The 17069-nt window shown below is 33.9% G+C and overlaps 1 protein-coding gene across 1 annotated transcript; it reads right to left on the bottom strand.

Moving 5' to 3' along the window:
• Positions 1 to 1047: 1047 nt before the first annotated feature.
• Positions 1048 to 16009, bottom strand: LOC107572650 (macrophage mannose receptor 1-like). The gene is made up of 5 exons (XM_016259075.1): positions 15973 to 16009; positions 9152 to 9517; positions 6634 to 6987; positions 6523 to 6533; positions 1048 to 1185 (listed from the first exon to the last, which is right to left on the bottom strand). Exons 1-5 carry the CDS (start codon positions 16007 to 16009, stop codon positions 1048 to 1050), a joined length of 906 nt encoding a protein of 301 aa, XP_016114561.1.
• Positions 16010 to 17069: the final 1060 nt, after the last annotated feature.

Raw genomic sequence — 17069 nt, 5'->3', positions numbered from 1 at the left:
TTTGCCTCATTGATGATTAGATTCACTGTTATGGATTGTTGCATTTAAATCTCCGATGTGCAAAACAATCACTAGTGCTCCTAATAAGTGACATTGACATGTGGCTAGTGCTCTGTATTTAACCCATCCAAAGTGCCTACTTGTAATAAAATATAGGTAACCCATCCAAAGTGCACACACACAGCAGTGAACACACCGTGAACCGTGAACACACACCCGGAGCAGTGGACAGCCATTTATGCTGCGGCGCCCGGGGAGCAGTTGGGGGTTCGGTGCCTTGCTCAAGGGCACCTCAGTCATGGTATTGAAGGTGGGAGCGTGCGCTGTACCCCCACCTACAATCCCTCCGGTACGAGACTCGAACCCGCAACCTTTGGGTTATGAGTCTGACTCTCTAACCATTAGGCCACGACTTCCCTATGGACCACTAATGCCCATCTTTGACCATGTTGGCCTACTTGTAATAAAATATAGGTAAAATACACAAATATCATTAAGAGACTAAATAAAGCAGTATCAAAGTCTTAAAATCAGTCTGTTTTGATTTAAAGGCCAGAAGCTATAGTTTACATGAATAAAAATCACAAACAGTTATAAATTAAATATTTTATACAGATTTATTCATTAATATGTAATATTTTTTCAAATGAATTATGAAAACGTATATACAATGTACTCTAATTAAAACATAACTTTAATAATGTTTATGAGTTTTAATGTTTGTCAAGGTTTTGCTCAAAAATAACTTTAAAATGATTTCCAAACAGGAGAGACTTGGTGTTGTTTCAAAACAAAGGGAAATACATCAGTATCAGCATCAGCTATTGGCCAAAATGATTTGAAAAATATTGGCATTTGCGATATAAGCAAAAATCTAATATTGTGCATCCCTACATCCTACCATTTGTTAGCTCATATTTAGGCATACATATGTCAACTAAATGAATAAATGCAAAATGAATATACTGTATGTAACTATTTTTGAGAAATTATTATAAATTGTTAGTCTAATGTAATAATTCAGATATCTGTAACTAAGAATAAATTTCACCCCAAAGAAGAACAAACACGAGTAGTGTTTGCTTCACTATGTTTTTGTCCAGTCCTGTTCTTCTGAAAGACTTTCCCGTTGGGTTGCGTCCTCCATTCCATCGTGACGTCCTGATTGCTCAGCGTCTGCTTTAACTAAACACAGAAACAGCCTTCGATTACTCAGTGAATGAATTCCACGCAAACAAGTTTGAGGCATTTCAGCTCAGAATTAACATCTCTTACTTTATAAATCTTACAAAAAGAGCAAAAATGGGCAAAACTCCAAACACAAAGCATTGTGTTTTGTCTGTACAAGACTGACTGATGTGGGTTTTTGTTCACAATAAAGGGGAAATCTGATTGTTTTCTTAAATCAAATTTTTTAGACTGATGTTTAACCGTTGTAAGCCATTCGTTTGTGGTGTACACTCCGGCTGTAGGATAATGGATACAATGTAATTGTAATAAAATGTTTACAAATGTAATTTTACTCAGTTCATTATTGTTTTACATTTGTGCTGTTTTGGGAGGATTTATGGTATTTTTTAAATAAATCGGTCAATGACATGACGCCTACGGTTTCTGTCCGATTGCATTTGTTCAGTTAAAAATCGGTTTAAATGTATAAAAAAGATGCTGCATATAAGAAGTACCTCTCTCACATATGTACCAACTTTAACTTATCAAAAAACTTTAGTTAATGGTAATTTTTTGTGGTGCGACCGTCTGGCCATAATTGGCAATAATCTCTTTCAAATTTGGAAAAAAAAGGAAAACTTTTTAATGTCTGGTATGTAGTTAGTATCCAAATTTGGATATCATGTGGTATGACATCAGAAAAACAATGAATATTAAGTTATTTTTACAAGTATTTATTTTTATTATAAATTCCGTAGTGACCTTTCATGGGAAGCTAGCTTGTTTTGTTTAGGTGGCCAGTTTTGAGCTTGTAAATTTGACTAAATTTTTAAATATCATGTGGTGCGACCAAATATGTCCCAGATTGGCAGTTTTTTCTGCTTTCATATTCAATTAATGGTTTATATACATAAAATACTTTATTTTAGTATCATTTGGAATAGATTTTTATGCAATTTGGGTAATTTCAGACAGTTTATGTTTAATCTTTTTACAATATGAGAAAAATGCAAAAAAATAAATAATTTAGAGCATGTAATTTTAGTTTGGTAATTATGCATTTATTAGTAATTTATTAGTAATTTATTAATAACCATTTTAATCTATTTTACCAGACTCCACTGCCAAGGAAAGTAAAATAAATGCTCGCCATAGGCAGCATGTTAATTCTGACCCTGCAGTCAAGCACAAACTCTAGATGTAAGAAGATGTTTATGATTTCATCTCAGAACCCGAGCCAGCAACCTTCCGCTACTCTAAATGAACCCTTCGCAAAGTCCTGCTCTCCTTAGTTACTGTTGCTACGTCTGACAAACCATGTCACTTTCATGCAAGTTTTTTTTTGAAAGAAATTCAAACAACAAATACTGTTTTGTGGCTCTTTAATGTGTCATTACAGATCGCTGTAGCACCTCAGTTCAAGCGGCATGTGAACCAATCATCTCTTACTAGTTATAACACAAAATAAACATGAATGAACATCAGAAGTTATTTAGTTTCAACTGTGAAGAGATGTCAATACACACTATTTTTCAAGTTCAAGTCCACCAACGTTAAACTACTCTCCTGTCTGGTTTGTTTATCAGACAGAAATGGTGGATTTGGCATCATGATTGGTCAGATCGCCTGTTAATCAAACTCCCGGCGAAGGGTCATTTGAGCAGCCAAGATTGGGCAAAGTTTAGAAATAACTGGGTCTAATAAAATGACTGCAGTTAATGCCATGTGCTGCACTTTTCACACGTTTCTTTAAAAAGATGTTTAATGATATAAGGTCTTTGTGTCATTTGGAGCGACCACTCATCATGCAGTGTGACCAATAATAGCAATAATTGTATTAAATGAAAAATAAAGGATCTAATTTATGTGGCTGAAATATGAATCACTGCTACAGTATGCTTAAGCGAATGGAAAACATTTTTTATCAGTTGTATGCAATTTACAGAAAAATAAGTCTGCTAACTACATTTAAGAAAGGCAACTTTAAAATTATAGAACAAAACTATGAGATCATTATTTACAAAAACTCAAAAGAAATGCAAATACTTTGTTTCTAAACACTTAAATTAATTACATTTAATTACTAAATAAAAATGTTAAGCATGTTAAGGAAATTAATTAATTTTAATGTAAATCATTGTTGCACCACATGACGTTTTTTAAGGCTATGTCCAATTCATCTAGATGAAAAAACACTAAAATCACTTAATTTAAAATTTTAATATGCATTTATGTGTACACAACATTGTTAATGTTTGAACAACTACAAAATATCGAAAATCCTTATATGTCAATGACCCATATATAAATAAATTAAAACATATATTCTTAAAAAAATTATAGAAAAAAACAACACCTTTTTATGTAAAATTCACTTTATAAAAGACCCACATTTCCAATTTTCATTCATGGAGATAGCATGGCCAATGTGCCGTGGTTAAATTGGCAATTGTTTCCATCTACTTGGAAAAGAAACACTTCTAAAAAAATATATATATATTTTTTTTTTATTTATGTTAGGACATTATAAAATCATAATAATAATAATAAAAATACTCTTTGTCAAGGATTTTTTTTGTACTGAAGTGTCATTTTTTTGCAATTATATGCAAACATTAAAGTCAAACCTGAATATGGTGTTAGATGTGTGTACTGGTGTGTGTGTTCTGCATTGTAGTTGACAAATTATGTAAGAGAGAGCAATTCATGTCGCGTAAATTTTTCATTCCTTATGAGTGGATTACAGTCTCCCATTGATGTCTATGGGTGATTTTTTTTGGGGAAAGGTAATATATTCTCTGCAAAATTGAACAAAAACACATAATATTCTGTTTAAAATATAACACAATATCAACTTATTTACTGAACTGTTGAATAAAATCACATTTAAACTCGTGATATTCAGGACAAAATCACTCATGTGATATTGCTCTCGCTGATATAAATATGAGACAAAAACTCATGCAGGGGCATTTTTTGCCCCAATATATTTAATTTTAGGGCATGACTGCATTTACGGAGTTGTTACCCTGCATCATGTTTGTCAACAGTCAACTGTAACTGAAATGTAAGATGACGTACAGGTCTGGGGGCGGGGCCAATGCATTAACTGCGTTAAAATATTTTAATTCGTTATTTTTTCATAACTAATTAATTAAGTTAACATGTCAAACTGACAGCCCTAATATCTATCTATCTATCTTTTTTTTTTTAATTGGTTCATTTAAAAGTAGACATTTCAATCTTTCTATAGATTTCTTTCTTTTGTCTGTGAGGCATGTAACTGGTTTATTGTAGTGGAGATCACAGAGATTAGATGGCAGAAAGCACATCCTCTTTATTTTCTCTATTTTACAAAAGCACAACATTTTGGTGTTATTGTGAGTGTACATAAATGAAAGCATTAATATTTTGTTTTTACAAATGTTGTAGCCTATTAGGCTGCTCTTATCTGTATGACCAAAAATGACAGAGTATTTTAAGTTCTTTCCGCAGGAAAAAAATGAAAGGGATTGCGCAGGCACCTCCATGTCATGCAGTAAGCGGGTTAATACTCCCACACTTCTCATAAACACTTGATATGCGCATATATAGTGTATATTCATCTAACTTAAAGCGACAGTCCGTAACTTTTGGCGCTCTAGCGGTTAATAAACAGAACTGCGTGCATCTTGCGGAAGTACATTGTAAGCTACAAGCTACTTCTTTCCATTTATGTCTATGATGAATCATGCAGGTAATGAGCGGTACCTACCCGAACCAGTCTGAATATAAACACTTATTATAGGTGTACCGTAGTGATTCAGGACAAGCCAAAAACACGGTTTGGAAAATGGATTCATGGTGTACTCGCTTATTATAAAAATGTTGTACATTTTGAACACGAAAAAGTTACGGACTGCAGCTTTAACTTCAGAGTGAACCGCCGTACAGCAACCCTACTCCTCTCCATATGTGAGAGATGTTTGTCCTGTCTCCTAGACATACCTGTATCTGAGAAGCAGCTGGTGATGCTCGCAACAGCAGCTTGGCACATTTGGCCATCAATACAGAGAGCGAAGGCTCTGGTTTGAGACTGCAAATATTTTGCCGGTACAATACTCAAAACTTCTCATTTGATAAATTAGTTGATGAATTAAAGGGTTATTTCACCCAAAAATGAAAATTAGCCTATGTTTTACTCACCCTCAAAGCATGTATATGACTTGAAAAACATTTTTTATTTGAGGTGTATATGACTTTCTTCTTTCAGACAAATCCAATCAGAGTTATAGTAACATTTTTCCTTGCTCTTCCAAGCATTAGAATGGGAGTAGGTGGGTGTTTTTGTTCAACAGTCCAAAAGTAGTAAAATAAAGTGCGTGCATCAATAATGAATAAACGCCTCCTGTAGCGAATCGATGTGCTTTTGTAAGAAAAATATCCATATTTAAAACGTTATAAACACTTTTCTCTCACTTCCGCTGACGGTCATACGTGCAAGCCATTCCGGTGGATGACGTAGGATGTACACGCGCACGTGCCTGTGAGATATGCTAGTCTCGCTAGCTTACAGGGGCAAAGGAAGCAAAGTTTCTTTACTTTACCAAAGGAAAACCAGTCTCCTCTTGGCTTATATCGAAAACCTCCTACATTTATCTTTACAAATCCTCGTTTTGTGCTTCTAATTCGTGACCACCTTTTTGTTTTGTTCTCTCTCCGTCGTGCTTCCGCGTTCGTCACTAATCACCGGCACATGCGCGACGCATACGTCCTACGTCATCCGCCGGAATGGCTTGCACGTATGACAGTGATTGGAAGTTAGAAAAAAATTATTTATAACATTTTAAATATGGGTATTTTTCTTACAAAAACACATCGATTCGCTACAGGAGGCCTTTATTCACCCCCCTGGAGCCGTGTAAAACATGTTTTTATTACAGATGCGCACGTATTATTTGACTACTTTTGGACTGTTGAACAAAAACACCCACCTACTCCCATTCTAACGCTTGAAGAGCAAGGATAATTTAAAATATAACTCCGATTGGTTCGTCTGAAAGAATAAAGTCATATACACCTAGGATGCTTTGAGGGTGAGTAAAACATGGGCTAATTTTAATTTTTGGGTGAACTATCCCTTTAATTAATTACTTTATGTAAAAACTGATTAGGTTTGGGTCAATTTGGAAGACTGTGAAAAATTTTCAATTTTAGTACTCCAAACCCACACTACAAAAGAATCATATAAAACCCAGTAAACCTTGAGAATATTATTTGTGACATTAGAATTATTTTGTCTAGTGTGTAACATTTCTAAATAAGTAACAAAATGTTAAAATTGATAGGTTTGGCTTTTCACCAAAACCGTACTTTGTAAAAGTCTGAAATAGATAATTTAAATGAAAGTCACATTTTTCTATTCAGTGTTTGTCAACAAATAACAAACAAATGATTGTACAAAATAGTTCAGGACAGACCTACCAGTGTTACAGCAGAAGTAATAAGCTGAGGTGCATGTCCAGTCTTCAAGTGTACGAGGATAAATATTTGCACCAATGCAGTCATAGCTCTGCACTCTAAATGTCTGAGTAATGATTTGGGTTGAGGAAGTGATGTTCGCCTGATCTGACCACTTCCAATTGTCTCTGTACAATCCAATCCAGACAAAAACCTGCAAACTATATATCAACTTGATTATCTCATCATTGTCTTCTTGACTCCTAATGGTAGCCAGGTTTGTATAATGATGTCTGCAGTACTCCTGAGCATCAATCCATGTCTTTGTAGTCGTGCTCAAAACCATTTTCTCTGTTGCGTTTGCACTTCCTGTGAAAAATAGTCAAGACGTTAAAGCCAGATTCATTTTCTCTAACGAGTGTGAGCCTGTTATAGGGATGTCACGAGAACGAAGTTGGTATAAACATTTTAAAATCCTGCCGGTACTTGTTTTTCTTCAGTAGCGAAGGTAGCGACTAGTGAGTGAGGCTGCAATTCTTCTGGAGCTGCGTTCCAGTTCACTTTTTTTATGCCCTTCACTCGCTAACTTCCCTCCATCTCGTTTACTCAGATGTACGTCATTGATTATGTTGCATGAGTTCCCAATACTGGTGGAACCCTTGGAATGTGCTGAACTGGAACGTCCTAAGCTCTTGATCACTTAGAATCAGCTATGGAGTTGGTTTATTGTTTACGATTCCCCTTACGAATTTGTTTGGTGCAGCATTCTATATGTATATTGATATGCTTGGGCTGTTATAAATGTAAAAAGCAAATAATTTATATATTATAGAGTTGTTTGGGGTGGGGATAAATTAAATGCGATCTGCAATGACGTCACAGTCATGTTGCATTGTGGTCTATGGAGCAGCCTGAAGTGTGCATATGAAGCTGACTCGCTCCCTCGGTCAAAATCGAGGGGTCGAGGGTATGTCCATGTAATCTTCCCTCGTCCACTTGACAAAGTGGAATGCGCTTCAAAATGGTGGCGGGGATTCTCCCGAGGGGGAATGCTTAGGGAAGTTTGCGAGTGCGTGTCTAAAAGTGAACTGGAATGCAGCCCGGAACTGACGAGGGCAGCCAGGGCATACACCTGGAAGTGTTTCAGTCGGTCCTCAAAGGGTAAAGAAGAAGAAAAAAATGCCTACAAGCACACAGAAGAACTACACGTGGAAGATGGAGATGATATATGAATATGATTCTTTTCACGCTTTACATGCTACCCTTGGGAGATATCATTTACTTGTTCTATTTTTATTTTTATTATCTGTATTTTTTGTTCTGTCACTGTCATTCTGTTACACTGTGGAAGCTTCTGTCACGAAAACAAATTCCTCGTATGTGTAAACATACCTGGCAATAAAAACTCTCTGATTCTGATTCTGATTCTGATTCTGATCAGGAAACACGGTGTTAGCTTTCACTGTTATGCTGATGATACTCAGCTCTATATTTCTTCGCAGCCCGGCGAAACATACCAATTTGAAAAACTAACGGAATGCATAGTCGATATAAAAAAACTGGATGACGAGAAATTTCTTACTGATAAATTCTGAAAAAAAAACAGAGGTGTTAATTATCGGACCTAAAACCTCCGCATGTAATAACCTAGAACACTGTCTAACACTTGATGGCTGCTCTGTCAATTCTTTGTCATTTTAATAAGTTATCTAAAATTGCTCTTTAAAGCATTAAAATAACTAAATTTAAAGTTAAAATCACAGAATTAAAAATGAAAATAAATTATAAAGAAAATGATTTTTGAGCTTAGTAATTAGTAGCCTACTAGCTTACATTTGATTTACCTATTACAATAGTCCACTTATAGTTACTATCATAAAAATAAAATTTATGTGTAGGTTTAAAATTCTACAAAAGACACATTTAATGTCCAAAAACAATTGTTTTAGCAAAATGTATATTTTAAGCACCACCACCAGTCCTAAGTTCAGTTAAAATGACTAATATGCATTCATACATGATTATCAAGTTTAAATTCTAAACTACTAAAGTTCTATCATTAAATAATACTTGATTCATCATAATATCATATTATAGCGCATGACTTACTGATGTTAAGAGTGTACTTTCAGATATTTAAAAAGCTGTGCCATTTTACAAAAATCATATATATATTCATAGTCCATAGAACAAAGGGACCTCATTGCTTTCACAAATAACGAGGAAATCGAACCACAAACGGACCCACAAACGTACCGAACTTAGACCACCTCAGTCTGTCATCATATCAGACATACAGCAGTACTTTACAGGTTTTTTTATTCGCTTGCACTGCTTTTCCATAGCTTTTTTCTATGTAAACATGGACGCGTTTGACTGTTGCACTTGCGTCTCTTGCAGCGTCTCATGCATGAAACACCAGTCTAAAAACACGCTCAAGTTAAAAGAAGTTTTTATATAACTGGAAGCCACTATATTAGTGTCTTCATTCATACACTGAATTAATGAGTATCTATAAAGAGTGAATATACATGTTTCTCACCATCATAACACATGAAATAATAAGAGATGGTGCAGGCGAAATCTTGCCAGCCTCCATTATAATATATTGCAGCACACTCCTCTCCTCCATAGTAGTTATCTGGCTGACCCGAAGCCCAGGACTTGAACACCAGACTTTCCTCGTTACAGGACCAGCGCCAGCTGTTGATGTCCTTGTACAGTCCGATCCAGGCAAAGCCAGAAAACGTATCTGCAGCTTCTTGCAGACGCGTCCAGTCTTCATCACTCTGAACGGTGGCCAGGTCAATATGGTGCGTCCTGCAGTAATTCTGTGCATTTTCCCACGTCATAGCCTGCTCGATCAGAATATACTCTTGTTGTATACACAGAGTTAATGACAGCAGTCCTGCAAGAGAATACAGTCATTTTATTATATTTCCTTCTTAAAGTTTGTCCCAGTCATCACGTTTTTATTCTGACACTTAGTGTTGTCTCAATACTGTAATTTCTAACTCGGATACAATGCTGTAAAAAAAAGAGAAAAAAGATATTTGATATCACTTTCAAAGACAAAGGGAAAAATTGCAAAATTGGCCAAAATTAAAAAGGTAGCTTACTGTGTGGGGTTCAATTGTGAACAAAAGTTATGTTTACATTTATTCTCATGGTCTAACAAACATGTCGAAAGTATTTCCTTCCCCATTAAAGGGTAGATGAATATCACAATAAATATCGGTATTGAATGATATGAAAAAAAGGTGATATTTTGATATGATTTATGATTTTTTCACAATTATATTACTTTAGTTCACTGTAGTAAAATTACAAAGTGTATAGGGGTAATATTATAAATATTCTGTCACGATACAAGTCATTTTATTTCACGGTGGGGATATATATATCACAATATAGTTATTTTTGCTTTAAATAAGGTCTTTATGACATCAACATTTTTGATAGAAATTTCATAATTCTTGTCACCACTGTCAATATCACAAATTAACTAATACTAGCCTAAATAAAATAAAAAAAACTCACTGAAGACAAGTAAACAATCAGTGATTAAATAAAAAAATTAGACTATAAGCAATAGCGCAAAGATTAAACAACAGCACAAAAAAACTACAGTAGAACAAATAAATAAGCAATGCTACATACATTGTATAAAGTAACCAAATGTATAAAAATACTGCATATTCTTCACTGTGTCAACTAAATATATATTTCTTCTTAAAGTTACAAAAGTGATTTAGTCAAAAGCAGAGATTTTCTCTCTTTTGTTATTTGATTAATATGAATGACTGCTGTCACTTTAAGAGCTGCCCAGATCCAATATACTGTTACACATGTGTTTTACTTCTCAGCTGTTCGCTTTCACTTACCTACTGTGTTTACGAGTGTATGTCTTAATTTGTCAGGGTTAAACCCTCAAGCACGGCTCAGTGCCATTTGGATATTACAGGAAAAAAACAGCCAAATTATACAAATATTATCAAACATAAGACAAGTGAAGTCAGTAATAAATACAAATAATCAAAGTGCAACCAATGGCACAAACAAATGCAATAGGACAAATATACAAACAGTGCTTTAAGTTCTTCAGGCAGGTCTAACAATGATTTTCTCTCTGTTGTTTACGTTCCCTTAAGACATAACCTACTGTGTGTACGAGGATACTACATAATTTGTCATATATTTGACAAGCGCAAGAACACGTAAAACAGAGCTCACTTCCTGAGTTCACCTATCGCGTCTTTTTGTGCTTGAATGTTTAAATTAACAATACTTAAAAATGCGCATGGAGTTCATAGCGTCAAATGTGAACTGAGCTGCACTGAGCCTCTGAAAACACTGGATAATGAACAAAGTGAAACTTTGACAGAACAGATTAGATTGTGGCGGGTCGTAACACTGTAACAGAAAGCTTCAACTGAACTGAATGAGATGAGTGAGTGACAGGAGGTGCAGATATGTAAGACTGCTGCGGTGTGTGCGAACTTGCAGCTGCAGTATCGACATTGTATATCAATACTGCAGAAAAACAACATCTTATAGATTCAAACATTTCAGTTCATGCCCGTAGCCAGCTATGAGATCACAGAGGTCCGGACCTCTGTACATTTTTCAAAGACATGTTCTGTGTGAATGGCCAGTAAGAACCTAGAGTAAATATTTAAACATAAAGAGTGACAGGACAAGATCACTGAGATGCTACCCTGCTCTTTCTCTTAATAAGCAGTGTTCTATTTATATTCATTATTTAAAATATTTGTTTACAGGAGATGCAAGTTATTATTTTCTACTTTTCACATGCCAATATTTAAAATGTATTTTGTTTGCAAGAGATGCTGGTTATTTTCTACTTTTGACATGTCAATATAAATTTATTTTGTTTGCAAAAAATTAAAGATAAGAAATGCACACTTTCATTAGAACAGCCCCCCCCCCCACACACACACACTTTTAATAGTATATTTACAATACAAACCTTTAATGAACTATGAGGGCAAAAAATAAAAAATAACTAATCGTTCAATAATCGTATTTGAGGTAAAGTGTTCAGTTAATAGAGGTTTTAATTTTAGGTCATATATCGCCCAGCCCTAGTCCTGACCTCTGGAATTTTTTTTTTTTTTTTTACACATTTTGATTGTTGTTGATTGTTGTTATCAAGAGCAATCTTGGTAACAACATTTTGAGCGATTATAGACCAATATCAAATCTTCCTTTTATAGGCAAGATTATTGAAAAGGTCGTTTTTAATCAGCTGAACAAATACTTAAACTCAAATGGATACCTGGACAATTTTGTGTCACGTGACAAGAGTAACGCAAGAAGACTGACACTGTGATAGCGGATCCAAAAGCACAACTTTTGTTAATGAAACTTTAATTTCTTCATTTAATATAAGTGAGCGTCTTTATTGTTGCTGAGTTTTCATAAAAAAAATAACAATGAACCACAAACTAAGCATTCGTTTTAAATAAGATGAAATACCTTATATAGGCTATTTGGGTTACAAAGCAAGGCTATACTTATCTTATTCGTTTTGTTAATAAAAGTTCATATAGGTGAATTATATTATTCACCTATATTAAACTAGGTGAATTTGTGTGGTGAGGTGAACTAGTAAACTAGCCCATTAATAATAATGTGCCATACACATTTGTTTGAGTAAGGGGAAAATTCAAAAACCTTTCATTTATTTGTGTTACAAAGCGGGTAGGCCTACATCAGTCTTATTCGTTCTGTTCACAAAAGTTTTATGTTTGATAAGCGACTTTGTCATTGTAGCATTGCTGATGTTGTGTGTCTGGTTTTTTTTTCATTAAAGAGCAGTGTTGGGCAAGTTACTTCCAAAATGTGATACATTATATATTACTAGTTACTGTCTTTTGAAAGTAATTAGTTACATTACAATATTACTGTCTCTGAATTGTAATGCGTTACACTACTTTTGAGTTACTTTCACCAAAATATCCACAGAAGTATTATAAAATGCCAAAATGTAGTTTACTGCTGCTCATTCTACATCCAGTGGAGAGTAATGTGGTAGTCTAAATCATATTTAGATGCCGGTATGTAGGTCTACATTAACGTTACGTTGTAGTTTAGGTTAAACACAGATAAGCAGAAACCGCATGATTACATTAATAAATAACACCGGTAAGTAAAGCGAAATGTAATAATGGACAAACAATAAACACAATACCTAGCCTTTAGGCAATTTTGAACGGTTTCAGAAGAAAACAAGAATGAAAAATATAAGTTGCTAAACAAGCCAAAATGAAACGGGGCCCATCAGAAACTTGCTTAGCCCCGGCACATTTTAAACATTTTCAATGAGGAGTAGCCTAAGCTAATAGCCTAAATTTTAATTATCCTCACACCGTGCCATACGGTAATGCACTATGAAATTATTGCAGCGCAATAATTTCATGTAATTTAATAATAAAATTAACCTAATAATAATAATAATAATAGGCCTAATAATAATAAGAATGTAACAGGCCTACATTACTTGGAAATGCTAAATTTTTGATGCTTTGTTTTGACAATATTTCTGGCTATCGTTGACACTATACGACGCATCTCAGCACGGGGAGGTTATCACGGGCTCCCCCGCAGTGCGTGCTCGTCTGCAATGCCACTGTGTGGAAATAGTTGTATGAATGGTCGGCACGTTATCTATTGTAAAAAATGGTTAGAATGTACCATGTTTTCCTGCCAGTTGGCATTGAGAGTGACTGACACTTGATGGTCAGAACAAATGACTAAATAGATGTGTAAAAAAATAAATAAAAATAACATTAAAAAAATTAAGAAATCCCTACTTTCTCTCTTTTCTATGTGCGTTCATAAATTGTATTAATTTGTAAGTGTCATATTTGGCAGTTGGCATTAAAGTTATATCACTAATAACAGTGGCATATGAGAAGTATATACCACAGAAAAAATAAATCTAAAATATGCCTTTTTCAAAGCTGCTGTATATAACTGAATTTGTATGCTGAAGCTTATAGGTGTCATTGGCCGATCACGCATAAATCTGCTTTAAAACATTAGACAGATGATAGAAGACATGATTTGCTAGTGATATAAGCCTGTAAGTGTTAAAAGTGTATCTTTCACATTATTTTAACCTGATTAAGTCATAGAAATAGATAAACAGATTGATTTAAAGTGGGATGCTATCACTTTAATTGTTTTGGGTGGCTTTGTGGTGCATGTAAATGAAGGACGATGTGATTCTTAAGTCTATGCAAAACAAACAGCATCACCTCAGAAAGATCATACTTCATGTACAAACATTTACAGATGTTTTATTCAGAAAATCCAGTAAAGTTAACTTTACAGGCACTTCTGTCCAAACCGACTTGTATTGCATTCAAAGTACACATTTACATTTGATCAGTTCTTGCATTAATTGCACAAAATCACACCACTTAATTTAGAGTTAAAATATGTTGTTGTAACTTGCGTTACTGAGATACTGATAATATTACCCAATATTACCCAAATTTTATTAGTAAAGAGTTATATTACTGCGTTACAGCAAAAAGTAATATACTACTGTAATATTATTACTTTTGTGATGTGTTACTCCCAACACTGTTAAAGAGTAATATTGAATCAACCATTAAGCATTCATTTTTTTAAGAATAGTAAAGGCCTAACGTTAAAGATAAAAATAAGCGCAAGAGATGTGAGGATGCTGTATCTGTTGCTGAGTTAAACGCTCTCTCTTCTCTGCTGTCTCTTTGCTATGTCTGTAGAAATGGTCGTTAATTCTTAATTTGGTTACGGAACAGAGTAATTATTACAGGTAATAATCAAAAACTCATGGCAACAAATGATTTTTTAAGTCAGTTTAATAAGTTAAAACAACTTTCACAGTCAATTTTAATTGTAATGCATGTATGTATAATCATTTTCTATTTTTAACTGTCTTAAATTCATTTTAAATCAATTTTTAAATCATCTTCAAAGTTTTTTAATTCCTTGTTTTATTTTTGTGATTATTTTTTTAATGATTATTTTACTTTCTTTTATGTAAAGCACTTTGAATTACCATTGTGTACGGAATGTGCTATATACATGAACATGCCTTGCCTTGTTCAAACATAACATTTGTACTCTGAATGACTAGTTTGATGTTTAAAACTCCTCATACGAGTGTCTGCATGTAGGTTATGGCCTAATTCAGTTTAGACAGTTTGCAAGAATGTTTAGCGCCTGTGGTATGAAAATGATCACTGTGAGACTCTGGAGTGAACGAGGCTTGAGAGAGTCGTGAGTGAGGGTGATCCAGCTATTATAAGCATCTTTGGACTTTTCTTTTCTACTTAATTTGACACTTTATAAAGTTAATAAAGTGGGAAGTTGCAGTTTAGGGTTAGCAATATCTTTATCTTATCTCATTTACAAAAGATTTGAACTAATAACGGTTTATTTGCATTTTTTTATTTGTTTTAATAGCAATATCTGGCAACACTGCATCGCTGGTACTTAAAGTGACTGTACTCAAAAAAGCCCATGGTCAGGATATCACATTCGGTAAGGCAAATGCAAAAAAACATTATGTTATTATCTATCAGAAACATTATCAACACTAGTACACAGATCTGTAGAACAAGTGGTTACAGAATGAAATGAAATATGCAAACACTATCCATGAAGATGTCTATGCTATTTCATACAGTATGGTAGTTAAATTTTCACAAAATCATGCTAAAAACTTTCATAAGAGCACTAGACAAAGTTATCATATATATATATATATATATATATGGTTAATGACAGCTATAACAGTAATATGAATTGTTGCATGGATAATAAACAACTGATAAAATGATCCGCCCCAACCTACAGTAAAGTATTAAGACATTTTTATGCAATAAATATGGCATGATTTAACATTGTTCATCCCTCCAAAACAGAGAACACATCTTTCACAAACATCTATATGTCTGTCTCTTTTAAAGTTTGTTTGTGTATATAATGAGTTGTATTTGTAGTGGTTATTATAGCCCAATTCTTAACCACACCCCAGGCCTCACTGACTTTCAAACCCCGGCTGCGGCCATGTTTCAGTATCGTTATGTAATGAAAATCGAGATTTAAGACAACACTACTGACACCTACAGTGCGTTTGGTCATTGTAATTGATAACAGACTATCTAAATTATTGAGTTGATTAGATTTACCTTAATTCTCTTTGTCTCACTCTTGCCTACAAAGTGTTTTTTTTTACACATGTTTCTTTGTAATATCGCTGTATGTAAAATTGCAAGAATATGCAAATACAATTTATTTATTTATTTAATGTTACACGTTTTAATGTTTTGCACAGTGTTTTACCTGAAAGAAAAAGCAGATTAAGCCAAATTTGGTCCATCACTTTGTCTGTGGTTTTTGTTACTGGAAAAATATAAAAACACAAAAGAATCCCAAATTAGTTTTCTAATATACTATCTGCATAGTTGATAAGTTGGCATGCTTGTTTTTTAAGGTTTAATTTACATATTTGTATGAGGAAAAAAAAACATGAAAAAAAAAAAGCTAAAGTAATGTTTCGTTACCAACAATAAGATGTGAAAAGTACAACATAATTGGTAGTCAACCGTTCATCACTTATGAATGAGAGCACTAACCTGTTAAACTGCGCTGAGAGTGAACTGATGAAACGCTGGCCTACCTTCAGTGATAGTGAGTTATCAGGATGTCTCTCAAGTTCCTAATCTTATGCTCTTTAAAGGGGTTTGTTACGTTAAGAAGGCAATTTCACAGTCTGATATGCAAAGTGTGTCCTGTATTGTTTTTTTTGTGGTCTCTCTTTAAGTTGTGTTTTGATGGATCATCTTAGGGCACTCGTTATCATATGATTTCTAATTATACTTGTAAAATAGATGCTACACATTTAGACTGAATCTTTGAATGACAGCCACCTTTTAGTTTAATATACAAGAATATCACAAAAATCATCGTGCCATCTCTGTATATTAATTAATTAAATGTTCCTTAATTTAATATCAGCAAATAAATGATCTCAGATTGATCTCAGAGCCTGACTGAAGATGCTCATTGGCCGATCACGCATAAATCTGCTTTAAAACATTAGACAGATGATAGAAGACATGATTTGCTAGTGATATAAGACTGTAAGTGTTAAAAGTGTATCTTTCACATTATTTTAACCTGATTAAGTCATAGAAATAGATAAACAGATTGATTTAAAGTGGGATGCTATCACTTTAATTGTTTTGAGTGGCTTTGTGGTGCATGTAATCTTAATATAGCTTTATTTTTCAGATTAAATATCCTTGTGGATCATGTAAATGAAGGACGATGTGATTCTTAAGTCTATGCAAAACAAACAGCATCACCTCAGAAAGATAATACTTCATGTACAAACATTTACAGATGTTTTGTTCAGAAAATCCACTTTTGATCTTTTA

Source organism: Sinocyclocheilus grahami, unplaced genomic scaffold (genome assembly GCF_001515645.1).
Source record: "Sinocyclocheilus grahami isolate Dianchi unplaced genomic scaffold, SAMN03320097.WGS_v1.1 scaffold1787.1, whole genome shotgun sequence".
NCBI lineage: Eukaryota > Metazoa > Chordata > Actinopteri > Cypriniformes > Cyprinidae > Sinocyclocheilus > Sinocyclocheilus grahami.
This window is presented reverse-complemented; position numbering and strand designations above follow the sequence as displayed.